The following is an 18,795-nucleotide window of genomic DNA, read 5'->3' as shown; positions in this document are numbered from 1 at the left end:
CCTTCACAATCATCATACTCACACTCAACACCTTCACACTCAACACCTTCACACTCAACACCTTCACACTCAACACCTTCACAATCAACACCTTCATACTCAACACCTTCACACTCAACACCTTCACACTCAACACCTTCACACTCAACACCTTCATACTCAACACCTTCATACTCAACACCTTCATACTCAACACCTTCACAATCAACACCTTCACACTCAACACCTTCACACTACACACCTTCATACTCAACACCTCACCCCTTCACAACTCAACACCTCCATACTCAACCTCACACTCAACACCTTCATACTCAACACCATCACACTCAACACCTTCATACTCAACACCCTCATCACATCAACACCTTCACAATCAACACCTTCATACTCAACACCTTCACACTCAACACCTTCATACTCAACACCTTCACACTCAACACCTTCATACTCAACACCTTCACACTCAACACCTTCATACTCAACACCTTCACACTCAACACCTTCACACTCAACACCTTCACAATCAACACCTTCACACTCAACACCTTCACAATCAACACCTTCACAATCAACACCTTCACACTCAACACCTTCACACTCAACACCTTCACAATCAACACCTTCACACTCAACACCTTCATACTCAACACCTTCACACTCAACACCTTCATACTCAACACCTTCACACTCAACACCTTCATACTCAACACCTTCATACTCAACACCTTCACACTCAACACCTTCATACTCAACACCTTCACATTCAACACCTTCATACTCAACACCTTCACACTCAACACCTTCATACTCAACACCTTCATACTCAACACCTTCACACTCAACACCTTCATACTCAACACCTTCACAATCAACACCTTCACAATCAACACCTTCATACTCAACACCTTCACACTCAACACCTTCATACTCAACACCTTCACACTCAACACCTTCATACTCAACACCTTCACAATCAACACCTTCACAATCAACACCTTCATACTCAACACCTTCACACTCAACACCTTCACAATCAACACCTTCATACTCAACACCTTCACACTCAACACCTTCATACTCAACACCTTCACACTCAACACCTTCATACTCAACACCTTCACACTCAACACCTTCATACTCAACACCTTCACACTCAACACCTTCACACTCAACACCTTCACAATCAACACCTTCACACTCAACACCTTCATACTCAACACCTTCACATTCAACACCTTCATACTCAACACCTTCACACTCAACACCTTCATACTCAACACCTTCACAATCAACACCTTCACACTCAACACCTTCACAATCAACACTCATCACACTCAACACCTTCATACTCAACACCTTCACAATCAACACCTTCACAATCAACACCTTCATACTCAACACCTTCACACTCAACACCTTCATACTCAACACCTTCACACTCAACACCTTCATACTCAACACCTTCACACTCAACACCTTCATACTCAACACCTTCACACTCAACACCTTCACACTCAACACCTTCATACTCAACACCTTCACACTCAACACCTTCACACTCAACACCTTCATACTCAACACCTTCACACTCAACACCTTCATACTCAACACCTTCACACTCAACACCTTCATACTCAACACCTTCACACTCAACACCTTCACACTCAACACCTTCATACTCAACACCTTCACACTCAACACCTTCACACTCAACACCTTCACAATCAACACCTTCACACTCAACACCTTCACACTCAACACCTTCATACTCAACACCTTCACACTCAACACCTTCACACTCAACACCTTCACAATCAACACCTTCACACTCAACACCTTCACACTCAACACCTTCATACTCAACACCTTCACACTCAACACCTTCATACTCAACACCTTCACACTCAACACCTTCATACTCAACACCTTCACAATCAACACCTTCACACTCAACACCTTCACAATCAACACCTTCACACTCAACACCTTCACAATCAACACCTTCACAATCAACACCTTCATATTCAACACCTTCACACTCAACACCTTCATACTCAACACCTTCATACTCAACACCTTCACACTCAACACCTTCACAATCAACACCTTCATACTCATCACCTTCATACTCAACACCTTCACACTCAACACCCAACACCTTCATACTCAACACCCAACACTTTCATACTCAATACCTTCATACTCAACACCTTCACACTCAACACCTTCATACTCAACACCTTCATACTCATCACCTTCACATTCAACACCTTCACACTCCACACCTTCACACTCATCACCTTCATACTCAACACCTTCACACTCATCACCTTCACACTCAACACCTTCACACTCAACACCTTCACATTCAACACCTTCACACTCAACACCTTCACACTCATCACCTTCACACTCAACACTCATCACCTTCACACTCATCACCTTCACACTCATCACCTTCACACTCATCACCTTCAGGCTGTAAGAACACGTAGATTCTGATTTTAAATCGGATTTAAAACATGAGGAAAGTGAAGGTGCGGAAGAGACACCACCAACACTGAGTGATGCCCATGAACCTCGACAGGCTGAACCGAAAAGCTTTAATGGAGAATGGTGTAAGACTGCCTTTCACTCTCCCTGTATATTTCTCATTTCACACGTATCACACACACACACACACACACACACACAGACGTGCACACAATATCATGATTGGATTTGGTCTGATGCTTTTATTTTCATCATGAGCATGTATGTTCCCGACTCTCTCTCTCCCGAGCGCGCTGCATCCCAGCGCTGTGTTACTCATTTCACTTCAGTGACAGCTCAGCTGTCAGCTCATCACAAACACACGCCGAGTAAACACACACACACACACATACACACACACAGTCCTTCAAACCTAAAGCATAACAGGTTTATAGACGCTTTACTCACTGCATATAATAACATTATATAATAACATATAATAACACAACGTTACATAGGTCACATTCCTCGTACTTTAGAAAGAGCATACTAACGTGTGTGTGTGTGTGTGTGTAAAAGAGAGAGAGGGAGAGTCTGTCAGCTACAGTGTTGGATCTATTGCAGGTACAGAAGAGCTGCCAAAGTGACAGTCGACAGTTGTCACAAACACACACACACACATACACAATGACATCCTGCTTTAAACAAACCAGTAAACCAAAAGTACACAAATCTAGAGAGAGAAAAAGAGAGGTTATTCCTCTCCAGTTAATTTATTGCTTTTGGCAAGATGAAATGTGTTTTATTTTTTTAAGGTTGTTGTTATGGATTGGAAACCATGGGTGTGTGTGTGTGTGTGCGTGGGTGATTACAGAGACCTGTTGCCAAGCTACAGCAGCACCAACAGCATGCCGTGAGCAACAGCAGCTCTCCTACCGTGGGAAAAAAAACAGAGATGCAGCAAAATAGATTGTTGGATTTTTCTGTTTATTTATTTGTATTTAATAGACCTTAATACAGAGCACCGGCCGAGACCGGGGTCAGGTCTTTAGCGTAAACCATATGTACATCAACTGCAAACCAAACACACACACACACAGACATCAGCAGACAGAGTGAAGCGAGGCCTGGCACCCTGATGATTCAGTGGAATTTAAGCACAGTTGTTCCGAGCGCTCCGACTCTTTTGTGCTCTTGAAAATAAGTGTGTTTTTATTTCACATCTCTCTTCTGCCTCACAGCTACACACCCTGCAGGCTTCAGCGTGTGTATAAAAAATATCCTGAGGAAAAAAAGGGATTAAAAAATGTCGAATATTTATATGAAATGCAGAAATAGAATAAACCATAATTTATATATATTTATATATGAAAATATTTGAAACGTTATATATATATATATATTATATAAACTCACCCTGAAAGTGTCATTTTAAATAAATAACTTTTTATTTGAATTAATTTAATCAATAAGAGAAAGTGAAAATATCTTGAATATAGTAAAGTATTAGAATAAACTAAATGTAAGAATATTAACCATGTTTCTACACTTTTCAAGCTTGAAATGTTCATTTTTGTTCTATAAATAGATTATTATACACTGATTAGGCATAACATTATGACCACCTGCCTAATATTGTGTTGGTCCCCCTTTTGCTGCCAAAACAGCCGGTTCACCACTGTTCCTTCCTTTTGATAGATACTGACCACTGCAGACCGGGAACACCCCACAAGAGCTGCAGTTTTGGAGATGCTCTGATCCAGTGGTCTAGCCATCACAATTTGGCCCTTCGTCAAACTTGCTCAAATCCTTACGCTTGTCCATTTTTCCTGCTTCTAACATCAACTTTGAGGACAAAATGTTGCCTTGCTGCCTAATATATCCCACCCACTAACAGGTGCCATGATGAGGAGATACTCAGTCTCATTCACTTCACCTCTCACTGCTCACAGTGTTATGGCTGGTTCTGGTGCTGATGCTCTTGTATCTCCTATGCAGACCTCTCCTGTGGTGAAGATTAGAAGCTGAAAAACAAAACATTTAAACATACTGAAGTATTAATAAGGAAAATATGTGTAATTGAAGAAAAGAGCTGTCCCTAAGAGAATATCGAGTTCGCTAAGCGGTCGGATTTATACAGAATCTTAAGGAATTCAGACAGACCTGGGAAATTGTATTGTGTTGTAAAATGTATAACTAAATTATAATGAATGCTAAAAACTAATTTATTTATCCTAACTCACTCACTTGTTGAGCTAGCCACACTACAAAAACTGTCTGATTCCCCAAAGCCAAGATGTGACGGTGGATTTTAAAGGCAGCTGCTTGGTTTTTCTGAAAAATGAAGAATCGTACCAATCAAGAGGAAGGAAAAGGAAAGTTTAAAATAATTATAATAATAATAATAATAATAATAATAATAATAATAATAATAATAATAACACTATGTAACAAATTTTTACTTTTCTCTTGTTCCTGGGAAATAAGTGTTATTTCCCCATTCTTTGTAACCCAAATAAAGAGAAAATCCCTGAAGCTTTGGGTTAGTTTTGGGCAGTTTTTTTTTAGTAAAATGGGCTAATTTTGAGGTTTTTATTCTCTTAAAAGCCCAAACTCAAACTTCAAGGAGCTTAATGGCTATTTTTTTATCATCTTATATCAAGAGTAATTGGAAAATGTCATTCACTACCCAGGAACAAAATACATAGTGTAATAAATCTCAGGATGGTTGAGATTTGTAACCTGTACTTAAAGGTTAAAATTAATAAAAGAAAGCGTGATTTGTTTCTTGGAAATTTTACCCAAGGAAGCGTACAGGAGTTCATTCCCAGAAACACGAGTGAAGAAGAAATCTTACAGAATAACACTGTAGAATTATTCGCCTTATAATAAACAGAGCTAATCGTCTAATAGACCAGAACACTGAAGATAATTGTACTTTTAATTTCAGTGTGTGTGTGTGTGTGTGTGTGCCTGTGCTTTGTGAGGTACGTACTGTACATCAGGCCCTGAGACGAAACTGAGAGACCTGAGAGAGCTGTATTTTTCCCAATTTTACTCTTTCACATTTCAAATCATCATAGCAGGACCGACGACGTAGCTCTTTCTGTAGAATCAGAAAGATCTAGAATAAATTTGTCCGGCATGTTTACAGAAAAAAAAGGAACAAATGCAAATTTGAGCTTCAGCTGTGAGACAATCAAGCAAGGAAGTAGTCTATACGTGTAAATGTCAGCGACGTTGTAATATAAAGCGGCTCATTTCTGTAACAAAGCTCAATCCCAAGCTAGCAGGTAGTCTCGTACTGTTTGTAGTGTGTGTGTGTGTGTGCGTGTGTGTGTGTGTGCACAGTGATATAAATAAATCAGTAGAATAAAGCCGTATAGTTGCACATCGATGTGAAATAAAGCAATGAGTGTCTTCACACCCCAGCAATAAGCCCGTAGCATTCATGAAATTTATACCTCCATTCTCATTAAACCATCGATTTCCTCTTCGTCATGGAGAACAGCACACACTCGCTTTCCCAAATCCGCAAATCCATCTTCCCGCACATACTTTTCCCTCGCTCTGTCTGAAAAGAAAAAAAGGGGGGTGCTCAAGGTCAAAACTCAATAGCAAAACCATGCACAATCCAATGCAGCGTTTATATCTGTATCCCGACACGCGGAGCTAGTCTCGCGCCGATCCATACGATCCATACGCCTCACACACACGCCTAATCACGTCCGGCTCACACCGACGCACACACACTCGTTTGTTACCTGTACGCAGGTCCAGTGGACGAAAAAATCATTAATATGTACAGATGCAGCGATTCATGTCCTGCTTATTTTCCCTCGTCCAAATCAGTAAACAGAATAAAGCGTGTGTGTGTGTGTGTGTGTGTGTGTGTGTGTGTGTGTTTATCCTGCACACAGGAAGAAAACACGATCCAATTTGGATATTGTTTGAGATGGAGATGAAATCTTTTCTCAAATCCTGGTGAACCGCAGGTCTTGCGTGAACGCCTTGAAATATTCATCTCCGTACGTTTCTCCCATCGAGCACCTGGTGCTGCGGAATTAAAATGCTAATACCAGCAGAAGGTGCGAGAGGAAAAGCCGGTTCTCCAGCCTCACACGGAGACCCGGGGAACTTGGAGAGTCTCGCGTGTGGGCTGGAGCAGGGACGTGAAAACAGTTAAGACAAAGAAGTTTGTTAAACGGCGGAGAACGTTTAACGCCGCACGCCTTGCGTTGAAGCACTCGATGATGAGATGTTAGGAAAGCGTGCAGCGGTGTAATAGAGCCATTACAATGATTAGCAGGAGAACGAGACAGACGAGGCGACGGAGGTAATCGAGGGATGTTTTACTCCTCACTGGGGTTTTTGTATACGTACGAATCTGGATTTGCCGCTAGGTGATAATTACACACTAGTGGGAGCGTTCCTTCTCAGAACCTCTCAAAGAAATAAAGGATTCCTCTGCTCGTGCCTGAGGGAATCCCTTTCAATTACAAAGACCTCAAACTACTGTCCTGGATTCTGATTGGCCAGAATTCTTTTCTTCTGGAGACCTTTATGGAAGGAGTCTCCAGTTTCAGAGCTGCAAGTTAAAGGTGTAAGTTTTACAACATCATCAGGACAGAGGAGACTTTTTCGTGGGTTGACTCTTTCACACAGCTTTCACTTTCTGAAAATAAATCGTAAAGTTCGTAAACTCACTTCAGTTGGCTTTCCATTGACGCTAACAAGTTTTGGGAACGGCTCCCGGACGTACGTGTGACTTAGCCGGCGTTCAGTTTGGTTCATATGTATGCCAATGCAAATTTCTTGCAAAATTTCACTAGGCAAAAATTCATAAAGGAGGGCTTTTATAATAATTCTATTTCTTATAATTCTTATATAATTCTATAAGCTGATGATGAGGGAGTGACTGTTTATAGCCGCTATAATGCTATAGGTCATAAGAACCTGTTTTGTGGACTCGTAATACTCAAGCGTCTCGATCAGATTCTACAAAACTGACCGTGAGCGATTACTCTGGTCTAATTTCGTGTGAAATCCAGGAATCTGATTCTTTCCATTTCCTCTATAAAGTGGAGGCAGTTAGGTATACGGCGTGAACAGCAGTCGATAGACGCATTTCCTCCGAGTCTTCTCACGTGTGAGAGAACTAGTTTGATTACTCATTTGAAAGGGATTGTAGCCAGATTGCGGCGGTCCCCAAAGCTATTCCTATCCCCCATCGTACGGTCGATGTAGCCCCAGGCCGGCTTAATGTGCTCTAAGCAATACCTATTACTCATACGCTGTCAATTTAGGTAATTTATTGCCGTAATTCTGCCCTCGTATGAATTGTGGCAGTTCAGAGTTTGTAAATACTTTGAAGTTAATTGAGGGCATCAGTTCCTGGGAGAGCGAGCAAGGTGTGTGCGAGAGATTGTACATGCTTTGCCAATTAGCATCGCTCCCACCTACTGCTCGCAATCTCAAAACAACTCGCAGCATTTAGAGCTTTTTACTTTCCCAAAGCTTGTTCCAGGCTCTTTACCCGGAACGCCGCACGTGTTTACGGAGATGTCATCGAGTGGGTTAGTCTCGACTTCCTGCCGATGCGCACTTCGTGTCAGGCGAGCCTCGAGCGGCTTTTTACGATGAAGACGCGATACTTTATTCAGGTTTTTCCAACTACTTCACTGGACCGAGGAGTTTTTTTTTTTTCACACTCTCTATTAAGTAACAACCTTGACCTATCGTCGCCGTCTTTCCTTTTCAATTTCCATTTGCTTTTGTCTTCTTTGACTGCCTCCTCCTCCTCCGCCTCTTTCCCCTCTCGTTATGTTCACTCTTTCATCTCTTCAGAGAACCATTCTCTCTGTCTCTCCCTCCCTCCCTCTCTTTTCACTCATGTTCACGTCTCTCTCTCTCTCTCTCTCTCTCTCTCTCTCTCCACCCCAGAACCCAGACATCGTTCTGGTCCACTACCTTAACGTCCCGGCCATAGAGGATTGTGGGAAGCCATGCGGGCCAATCCTGTGCTCCATCAACACAGACAAGAAGGAGTGGGCCAAATGGACCAAGGAGGAGCTCATCAGCCAGCTCAAGCCCATGTGTGAGTATTTATGATATCTTAGAGGACGTAAATATCCCAACGTTCTTATTCCTCCTCTCTTCATTAAGATCTGGAAAAGAAATAAATAAATAACACACCGCATCAGTTTCATCGCAATTATAACACAATTAAAGCCATCCCTTCTGCCGGGATGAATATTAAAGCCTGTAAATCCTATGCGTCAGGGTAAAGATGTGAGGGTTTTTTTTTTTCTTCCCTTAGCAGTCCATCACATCTCCCAAATTGGAGACAGCAAGTTGCCAAAAGCCTGACAAACTGAAGCTCACTCCTGAGTAGTTCTGACACGGCTGTGCGTATGACCTTATATAAGTCCGTACTGAGGATCGACTCACTCAGCGCATTGACAGGTAGCTGTCATTTTCAGAGTAAAGCCTGAAAGAGAAGGACACACTCGTACCCAGATAAAAAAAAAAAACTTTTAAAAGTCAGACCTCGGCCGGCGTCTCGTGCCGGTTTCTGGGCCGCTTCATTACGCAGTCCGTAAAAGCGTCTGTATATTTGAGTGACTTTTAAATCTCAACACACTTCACTGCGTCATTAACTTCATGATGTGATGTGGCAATGAGGAAAGGGCAAGCAAACACCACTCACATCCAAATCTCTTTGACTGACCTTCCGGCGCAAATTGAGCTGTTTGTGCTGCGATACTGCCATCTAGTGCTGACACACAGGTACTGCAAACCTTTTTTTTCTTTTTTCTTTCTTTTTTTTCGCAGACTCAGGCAAAACCAGAGGATCTGCTGACTCTTCTCCCTTCACTCCCCAAGTCATGAATTTTAAATGAGTCGGTTATGCACTAGATTCTCAGGTTAAATACCCCCCGTCTTTCCTCCTCCTTTCCCCGTACCCTGCCGCCCCTCCTTTTCCACGGCCCTTATTTGGTTAGCTTGCTTTACAATTTAAACTTCTTTAGTAGCTATTGATTGGTAGTCATGTCTGTTTTCGCTCCAGCAGATTAAAAAGGATGCTGGTAATTGATGAGGTGCACGCCCGTGCTGCGGAATTCAGATTAAGCAGCAGACGCGATAGCTTTATAGCTTTTGCCCGGTGTTAGCTCTTGTTCCGCTCCACTACCAATCCCATCACGGCACACTCAGCACACGAACAGCATGGCTACACTCTGATACTGGAGAAAAATAAGAAACCACGCTAGGCAGAGCTGTAGGAGCTGTTCAGCACACGCCGTCACCCTCTCCTCACGCTCACTAGATGTGACTCCGGCTCCGATAAAAGCAGAGGAGATGACTGCAAAGATTTACGAGCGTACTTCAAAAAGCTGTAATATGTAAAGGAATAAAACAATGCTGATAAAGGAAATTAATCAAGCAGAGTTAACGCTAGCAGCGCACGTCAGCCGTTTATAGTTACAATTAATGTCATGGAGCAAACTCAAAACAAGTTCCGCTTCTCAGTGAGGTTATAGCAGCGATAAATGACCCTTCACAAATCGCTGACACTGGAGACACATATAAACATCTTCTTGTAGAAAAAGTCACCGTATCCTCATTTACACACGTTTTTTAAACCGTTTATGCAAAGTCCAAGCCCCATCTGGACGAACTGTTGCTATAGAAACGATAACATATTAGATGGAGTGCATTAATATAAACCTGTGCTGATGTGAGGGCTGCTGAGGAAATTCTGACCAATCAGAATCCAGGATTCAGTAAGCACTGTGGATTCAGTAAGTCTGGCTATAAAATATAAAGCATTTAATCATTTATTTGTGCATTTTCTGAAAGCAAGACCAATCATTCTGTTTGCTGCACAAAGAACAGGGTGTTCTCGGTGTGTGTCATTTACATGAGGATTTGAACCACCGTGTTTTATGGAGAGTCTGTGGGTTTTCCTCAGGCCAGGACTTTAAAATGAAATGTTTTGTTTGTAGATTATTAATAACAAAACAGCTCCCAAAAGAACAGATGGTTACAACAGACATTTTATTTTCTAGCTGTTCTTATGTAGAGAGAAAACTCATGTCCGTGGTTGTGTAGCTGAAACAGCACTGGGTTTATAGATCAGGCTGTTTCTGATTCATTTCAAATAAATAAATAATTTTGTTTTTTGATTAAACACAGATTCAGGTCTCACACACAGGTGGATTTAACATCCTTTTTTATTTTTTTTATTTATTTACTAAGTCCTGTTATGTGTCAAACTGACCACGGTTGAAAAAAACTCTTTGTATCGAACTGACCGTGACTGGTTGTCTGTAAATAAATAAATAAATAAATAAATAAATAAATAAATAAATTCTTTGACCACAAGTTTATACTCTGTTTAGTCTCAACTTTTTAGCATTTTTATTTAAAATCACACCAAAGAAAAAAAACTGTAAAATAGAAAGAAAAAATTTGAAAAAATATTTAACCAAAATTCCAGATTAAACCTTTTTATAATAAAGTGGATAAATAATAAAGTTATCAGTCTGATCCTCAGGGTCATTATCAAATTAAATCCTGCAAAAAATATTTTAAAAATAATAAATTTGGTCCAATTATGTAAATAAAAATGTAAAGAATTTGTTTGTTTGCTCAAAGTGATTTTTCTTAAATTTATACTTTATTATATTTATGTTATTCACAGTGAAATCTAATAAAGAAGTTAATTGTGTGAAGTAGTTTAATCGAATATAAAATAGCTGTAGTCAATTTTTTAGTATGTATTTTTTTCCCTCTGTTTCTTAAGTACTTCGGTTTATTTCATGCTTTTAGAGCTCAATAGATTTTAAAGGCAAAATTTCAAAAGGTTGATGCTGAAGGTTTTGTTGGTGAAATGAAAGTAGAAATGAAAATGTGGTGTTGCGTGCTGTTTCTAAAACTAATCTAATCAGCGGAATAGTCGATACTCTGTCCTGGTGATTATATTTGAATTCTGTAAAGAAGGTTTTTAAAGGTATTTACAGAGTTATAGCTCATCGATCACCTCAGCCTTGTCAGTACTCTGTGCCGTCAGGGAGCATGAGGCTGTCTCTCCCTTGCAGTGCCAGTAGAGGGAGCTGGTGAGGTGGTGGGCGCCGATGCGCCGCCCGCTGGTCTGTGTGGCTGTCTGGCTGACGTCTCTGTCTCCTCCTCTCTTCCGGCAGTTCATGGCATCAAGTGGACTTGCAGCAACGGGAACAGCAGCACCGGCTTCTCGGCTGAGCAGCTGGTGCAGCAGATCCTGGACAGCCACCAGACCAAGCCACCTCCCCGGACTCACAACTGCCTCTGCACGGGGACACTGGGTAAGGGAATGCCGGGCGGAGAAGAGACGGGGAAGGCATGACTGCAAAGATATTTATTCTGGGCTTATCAGAGAAATGATGTAACATTTTTAAACAGTAGAAGATGAACTCATATGTATATATACATATATAATTGTCATCAAACGAAAGAGATGTAAAGAATAGACAAGGCAAGCGTTTGGATGCAGACGGAATAGATTGCTGAATTACTGCTGTCTGGGGGGATTGATTCTGAGCTGAATACATGGGAGGGTGTTTTCTCTGTGCATGCTGAATCCACCCTAAAGCTGCTTTCAGCACTGAATTTCATAGAAGTTACATCATATCACCATACTGCCTTTAAAAAAAAAATCACAAGGATGGGAATTTGTTTTAAACAGTAAATGTTCAGACTAGCTTTGTGTTAACTGTTTAATATTCGTCTGGAGTATATGATTAGTGTTAAATCATTTTCAGGAAAGCCTAGATGATCCTCTGATGATTTTTCTAAAATAACTATGTTTAATTTGAGCTCATCTTTTACAGCTTACGTTTAAATGATACCTAAAAAGAATTGGTCCAAGTTAGGAAGTCCTTAAAAGCCCCATTTCTATCAAGATATAAAACACAAATCAAGAGTCTGGTTTATTTTATATGAAAAACACACAGTATTGAATTTCAACCATAATAAATACTGAGATTCTATATATTTAAATGCCTGCATCTGTTGTATTTCTTGCTATTCTCTATAAAGCAAAAGAAATGTAGTTCTGTGCCTGTGCAGTTTAGATATTTGGCACTAGATGGCAGTCTTGTTGTATATATATGAAATGTTTCCTATTAATCCCACTGCAGGGAGGGAAAATAGATTACGCTGGTTATTATATACATCCCTATATACAGGTGAGCATTATGTGCCACTAAAACAACAAAATTGCATTACAGATCATCACTATCCTCAGCAACACAGACACAGTATAGTTTATTCGGGGACAGTGCTAGATATAAGCAGTGTAAACAGTCGCTCGAGGTCCCTGAGCTATCCGAAAGTCCCACAAGAATACAGGATATATTATTTAGGATAGCGCTTCAGGCCTTCAAAGATTCAGCACTGGTGTACATATTGTTCTGTTTATTAAACATGCACATGTCTTACCTTTGCGTCTGTTCCCATGTGCTCCAAATATCCGCAGGTGCTGGTAGCAGTCTGCATCACAAGTGTAACAGTGCCAAACACCGCATCATCTCCCCAAAGGTGGACCCACGCTCTGGAGGTGCTTACAGCAGTACTCACTCTGAAGTCCAGAACAGTGATGTGTCCGAGGGCAAGACCGAGCACACCCATGGAGCAGGCAAAAACGGCAGGGCAACAGGCGACGCGCCGGGTGGATCAACAGCACGAGAGAAGAGGAACAGCAAGGGACCGAAACCGGCTCTACTTCATCAGAACAGTATGGAGGTGTCCTCCACCAACCAGGTTGAGGTACCAGACACCACCCAGAGCTCTCCTGTCTCCATCAGCAGTGGGCTAAACTCCGATCCAGACATGGCCGACAGCCCAGTGGTGACAGGTATGAGCCACGTGGCCTCCGTCATGAGCAGCCTCTCCCAGTCCGCCACCGTCTTCATGTCAGAGGTCACCGGTGATCCCGTCTACAGCATGTCTCCCACCGGAGATCCCAATGCTCACCTCCTAGGCCCTGACACAGCCTCAAGCAGCTTGGTACTGGCAGTCGCTGCTGACAGTCACAAATTTGCTTTTCCTGGGGCTGTGGGTGTGGGTTTAGGAGATGTAGGTTCCACAGAGAGGTTGGCTATGCTTTCTGCAGCTAGCATGTCAGAAGAGCTTGTCCTCTCAAGCAACCTGGAGTCTGGGAGCATCAAGCTGCCTGAAACAACCGTGAACTTTGACCCAGACTGCTTCCTCAACAACCCCAAGCAAGGCCAGACATATGGAGGAAATGGGCTTAAGGCCGAGGTCAGCAATGCCAGCAGTTGCAGCAACGGTGGAGTCCGCTGTTCACCTCCTCTCAGTGACAATGGTTATGGATTCAATGCATCACTGGTCAAGAATATAAAGACGGAGGACACATCATTTGAGCAACAGCTGGCTAAAGAAAGTGGATACCAGGTCGGAGAGGTGGTCAGTGGTGCAGGTAGCCTATCCAGCTCCTCTGGCAGTGGATCTACCCAAAGTTCCCTAGCTCTGACACCAACTAGCTCATTGCTCCCATCTGGCGGTGGACTGAGCCCTAGCACCACACTGGAGCAGATGGATTTCAGCGCCATTGATGCCAAGCAGGACTACTCTTCTACCATGATGTCTGCTACAAGTTATGGTCAAGCTATACCCAGCCCTCAGCTGGCTCACCAGAACCACTCTCCTAGCTTCTTCCTGCAGGGCTCACCGCAGTCCACGCAAACACAAACCCACCAGAACACTAGCACTTCTGCTCAGAACTCGCACGACTCCTCTGCTTTCATGGGTCTGTCCGTAGTCAAGACAGATTCAACAGGCACCAATGGGCATCACCACCACCACCATTCCCATCAAGGCCAGCACACTGCATCCAACTGCAATGGCAGCTCTCCAACTGAGAGAAATGGGCAAGGTGGTGCTCTGCAACTTCTGCAGTATCAAAACCGCTTCACAGGTGCCAGCAAAGAACATGAGGAGGTCGGAAGTCTGGAACAACCAACCAACTCAGAAGGACAGGACACAGGTGGGCAAGAAAAGGAGACAGAAGACTTGCTGAAGGCGGGGGATCACCTGCAACACTGTGTAGGAAACGGTTCAGACGGCAGTGGAGCAACAGAGCACTACCTCCAACAACCAGAAAGCACCAACTTGGGAGCAGGAGGAGCTGGAGGAACAGGGACGGGTACTAATAGTGGAACACTGTGTAACGGCACTGATGGCAGCAGAACAACTGGCAGTCCACATCAGCAGCTCCAGCCTCTCCTACAGGGAGCAGGGCTTGTCCAAGGGCTGTTTAACAACATAGCAGCCCATCAGGCTCTGGCCACAAGTGGAGCCAATGGAGGAGGATCCATGGAGATTAGCCTAGATCACTTTGACGTTTCTTTTGGGAATCAGTTTTCAGACCTCATCAACGATTTTATTTCAGTAGAAGGAGGAAACGGCGCAGCGATCGGAGGACAAACGGGCAACACGCTCTACAGCCATCAGATAATGGCCCACTCAGGCACAGAAGGGCAAGTGTCATCTGGAGCAAACACCCAACAGGTCTCTGAAGAAGGACCCACCCATGGAGCTGCAGGATACAACTCTGCAGAACTCTGCCTCCAGCCCTGTTGCAGCCCACAGTCCGCCCAGCCCGGGGCTCTGGGAACGGACACTGGGCAGTTGGCGTACATGCAAGTAGAGGAGGTAGTGTCTGCAGCTGTGGCTCATGGGACCATGGGGATGCTTCAGAACACTGGGAGACTGTTTGTGGTGACAGACTACTCACCAGAGTGGTCTTACCCAGAGGTGAGTAAGTCACTGCGTCTTGTGGGGTTTGTTGTGTAATGTCTGTGGTGCTGTTGCCATAGTGACATAAGATATCATTACCACCTCACAGCTCCAGAGTCCCTGGTTCAATTTTGAGCTCGAGTTACTCAATGAGCAGAGATTCAATGGTTCTCCACATGTCCATGTGGGTTCCTTTGGTTTCTCTGGTGTCCCTCCAAAATCAAAGACATGCAGAATTTATGGACTACTCTAAAACTGGCTCTAGATGTAAATGTGGGACTTGTATTATCACCTCACACCCAGTATTTCCAGGATCAGCTCCGGCATACTGTGACCATGACCAGGATATAGAAGTGAATGAGTTCATATTTATGATACACTAGAAGTCTGTACTGGTTGCCAGATTGTTGTGGTTGATTTTCATGTAGTTGTGCTATATAACAACCACTAGATGGCAGCACTTAGACAGAAATCAAGAAGATGAGTCCAAGAAATGCTAATGTATCAACTGGAAATCCTACTAGAGCTCTAATGGGGTAAAATGGCATTATGTAAATTAATAAACACATAAGAATAAAAGAGCTAGATGAAGTCTTAGTCATTTCAAGCTCTACCTACATTTTATAAGACATATTCATTCCTCACTGCTGTGTGTTTGTTCTGCCCTATTATCAGTGGATGGAAAGTAAGAAGTGTGTTTGCATGTTGCAGGGTGGAGTGAAGGTTTTAATCACAGGACCATGGCAGGAGGCCAGCAGTGACTACACATGCCTGTTTGATCAGATCACAGTTCCTGCCTCGCTAATTCAGCCTGGAGTGCTGCGATGTTACTGCCCAGGTAGGACCTAAGACTAGAATATGCACGCTTATAACTACAACTGGGAACCATTCTGTATTCAAGTGCATTTTTATTTTATTATTTTAAAAGATGTAACAGTATTTTATTAGTAAAGTTGGAGAGCATTTCTGATTCAGTTAGTTGGCAAGGTATTTCCAAATATTATTATTATTAAGTTGTCCTGGAAAAGTCCTAAACTCTGTTTTACTCAAAGAGGAGAGCTGAAGGTACTCTGGTACAGGTGATACCCTGACTGTTACCTGCCTTAGATCTGTCTAGCCTAATTCTAATGTAATAATACACCGATCAGGAATAATATTGTGATCAGTGAGAGGTGAAGTGAATAAGACTGATGATCTCCTCATCATGGCACCTGTTAGTGGGTGGGATATATTAGACAGTAAGTCAGCATTTTGTCCTCAAAGTTGATGTTAGAAGTGTAAAGATTTGAGCTTTGAGTTTGACAAAGGGCCAAATTGTGATGGCTAGACCACTGGATCAGAGCATCTCCAAAACTGCAGCTCTTGTGGGGTGTTCCCGGTCTGCAGTGGTCAGTATCTATCAAAAGTGGTCCAAGGAATGAACAGTGGTGACCCAGGGACAGGGTCATGGGCGGCCAAGGCTCAGAGTGAAGGCTGGCCCGTGTGATTCGATCCAACAGACGAGCTACTGTTGCTCAAATTGCTGAAGAAGTTAATGCTGGTTCTGACAGAAAGGTGTCAGAATACACAGTGCAGGACGGGTCAGGACTGTTTTGGCAGCAAAAGGGGGACCAACACTATATTAGGCAGGTGGTCATAATGTTATGCCTGATCAGTGTATATGTTGTGTATATTGCATGTTTTTTAAAAAAACGTTACATTACATGGCTAAAAGTAAAAGTGCACCCCTGACCATTATACTCAAGTGTGGTTCTTCCCCAAACTGTTACCACAAAGCTGGAAGCACACAGATATATACAATGTCTCTGTACACTGTAGCATTTTACCTTCACATGGTGTGGAGGTGAAGGTTGAACTGGTGTGTCCTGCACAAAGCCCTGACTCTGACTCCACTGGGATGAACTGGAACTGGAGTCTCCTCAACATCCCAACATCAGAGTCTGATCTCACTAATGCTCTTGTAACTGAATGATCACTAATCCCCACAGCCATGATCCAACATCTAGTCTAAAGCTTTCAGAAAAGAGAAGAGAAGAGAAGAGAAGAGAAGAGAAGAGAAGAGAAGAGAAGAGAAGAGAAGAGAAGAGAAGAGAAGAGAAGAGAAGAGAAGAATGGAGCTGATTACAGCAGTAAAGGGAATAAATTGTAAACAATTGTTACACATGAATGTGATTTGCCATGTGTCCACATACTTTTGGCCATATAGTTTATATTGAGAAGAAAAGGTAAAATTAAAAAAGCCAGAAAGAAAAATGCAATATTTTGAGGAAATAAAGTAATATTGTACTTGCATGTAAAAGTCATGCTGCATTCAGTCCAGTAATTGAGTCCTCAAAGTATTATGAGATACAAATGCTCCCAAAAGGCATCATTTTATTGTACAGTTTGTTGACCGCAGGTATCCTTCAAGGTGACCACAATGTGTGAATTCTCCTTCAACAAAAGAGACAATAACTTCATGCAAATCTTAAGCGTCCCTCATTATAACATTTCATTTCATTTTGTAATCTGGTGTCATAGATTTATGACTTTTTATTAAAATTGTGCAACTTTTTCTTAAATATTATGACTGTTTTATCAGAATATTACAGTTTTATTTCTTAAAATCTTGTATTTTAATTTAAAAAAAAAAAAACACTGTCTTAGCCTACTTACTAAAACTAAACTTTATCATGTACAAACAGATCATTACTAACTTATAGATTTATTATTATTTACTGATTTACACTGGAAAGGTCAAAATATAGTGTCTTGCTGTTAACTTTGGAATTTCTACGTTATTAGTAATAAATATCTTAAGCATCAGGTGAAGGAGAATAGTGGTGGCAGATCTAGAAGGGTTTGGGACCTGCTCCTCAAATCAGGCCCAGGCAATAAGGAAAAAACTATCGTTCAGACGCAAGCATTAGATCACGAGTCGAAGCTCTAAACAGTGTGTGTGTGTTTCCTCCTGTAGCTCATGACACAGGTCTGGTGACCCTTCAGGTGGCAGCCAGCAGCCAGATCATCTCCAACTCAGTGGTGTTTGAATATAAAGCCCGTGCCCTCCCCGCCCTGCCTACCTCTCAACACGACTGGCTCTCCCTGGATGGTAGGTTGCCTCATTTATTCACTTCAGCTGATGCTTTTCACACAAAACATCTTGGTACCATTTATTTGGTCAGTGTTTTTTATTTCTGAGCTCATTGCTGTTTTCTGCCTTATGTTCATAGCTGCTACATTTAATAAGCAAACATGTAAAGGTGTATCAAAGATGAGCTGGGTTTATACACTATATTGCCAAAAGTTTTGGGACACTCCTCCAAATCATTGAGTTCAGGTGTTGTTTTTCAGGGGTTGATCTTGGCTTCTTAGTTCCAGTGAAAGGAACTCTTAATGCTTCAGCTTCATACCAAGACATTTTGGACAATTTCATGCCTTGTGGGAACAGTTTGGGGATGACCCCTTCCTGTTCCAACATAACTGCACACCAGTGACCTTCTCGTCCAACATAAGTGCCTGACCTCACAAATGCGCTTCTAG

General features: G+C 42.3%; 1 protein-coding gene across 15 annotated transcripts in view; it reads left to right on the top strand.

Moving 5' to 3' along the window:
* LOC131342417 (calmodulin-binding transcription activator 1-like) overlaps positions 1-18,795 on the top strand; it is a 244,339-nt gene that overhangs the window by 206,979 nt on the left and 18,565 nt on the right. For 13 of the 15 annotated variants that reach the window (XR_009203039.1, XR_009203038.1, XM_058373255.1 and 10 more), the window contains exons 6-10: positions 8,419-8,572; positions 11,679-11,819; positions 12,992-15,291; positions 15,985-16,111; positions 18,230-18,364. Coding sequence is in view for 13 of the 15 variants with exons in the window: in XM_058373255.1 (XP_058229238.1) it covers positions 8,419-8,572; positions 11,679-11,819; positions 12,992-15,291; positions 15,985-16,111; positions 18,230-18,364 (2,857 nt within the window). In the remaining 2 variants the exon portion in view is untranslated. The remainder of the gene's footprint in view (positions 1-8,418; positions 8,573-11,678; positions 11,820-12,991; positions 15,292-15,984; positions 16,112-18,229; positions 18,365-18,795) is intronic. The other 2 variants (XM_058373256.1, XM_058373254.1) reach the window with 1 other exon arrangement.

This window comes from Hemibagrus wyckioides, linkage group LG21, assembly GCF_019097595.1.
Source record: "Hemibagrus wyckioides isolate EC202008001 linkage group LG21, SWU_Hwy_1.0, whole genome shotgun sequence".
In the NCBI taxonomy this organism is placed as follows: Eukaryota; Metazoa; Chordata; class Actinopteri; order Siluriformes; family Bagridae; genus Hemibagrus; species Hemibagrus wyckioides.
The sequence above is the reverse complement of the archived record's forward strand: the minus strand, read 5'-3'. Positions and strand labels throughout refer to the sequence as shown.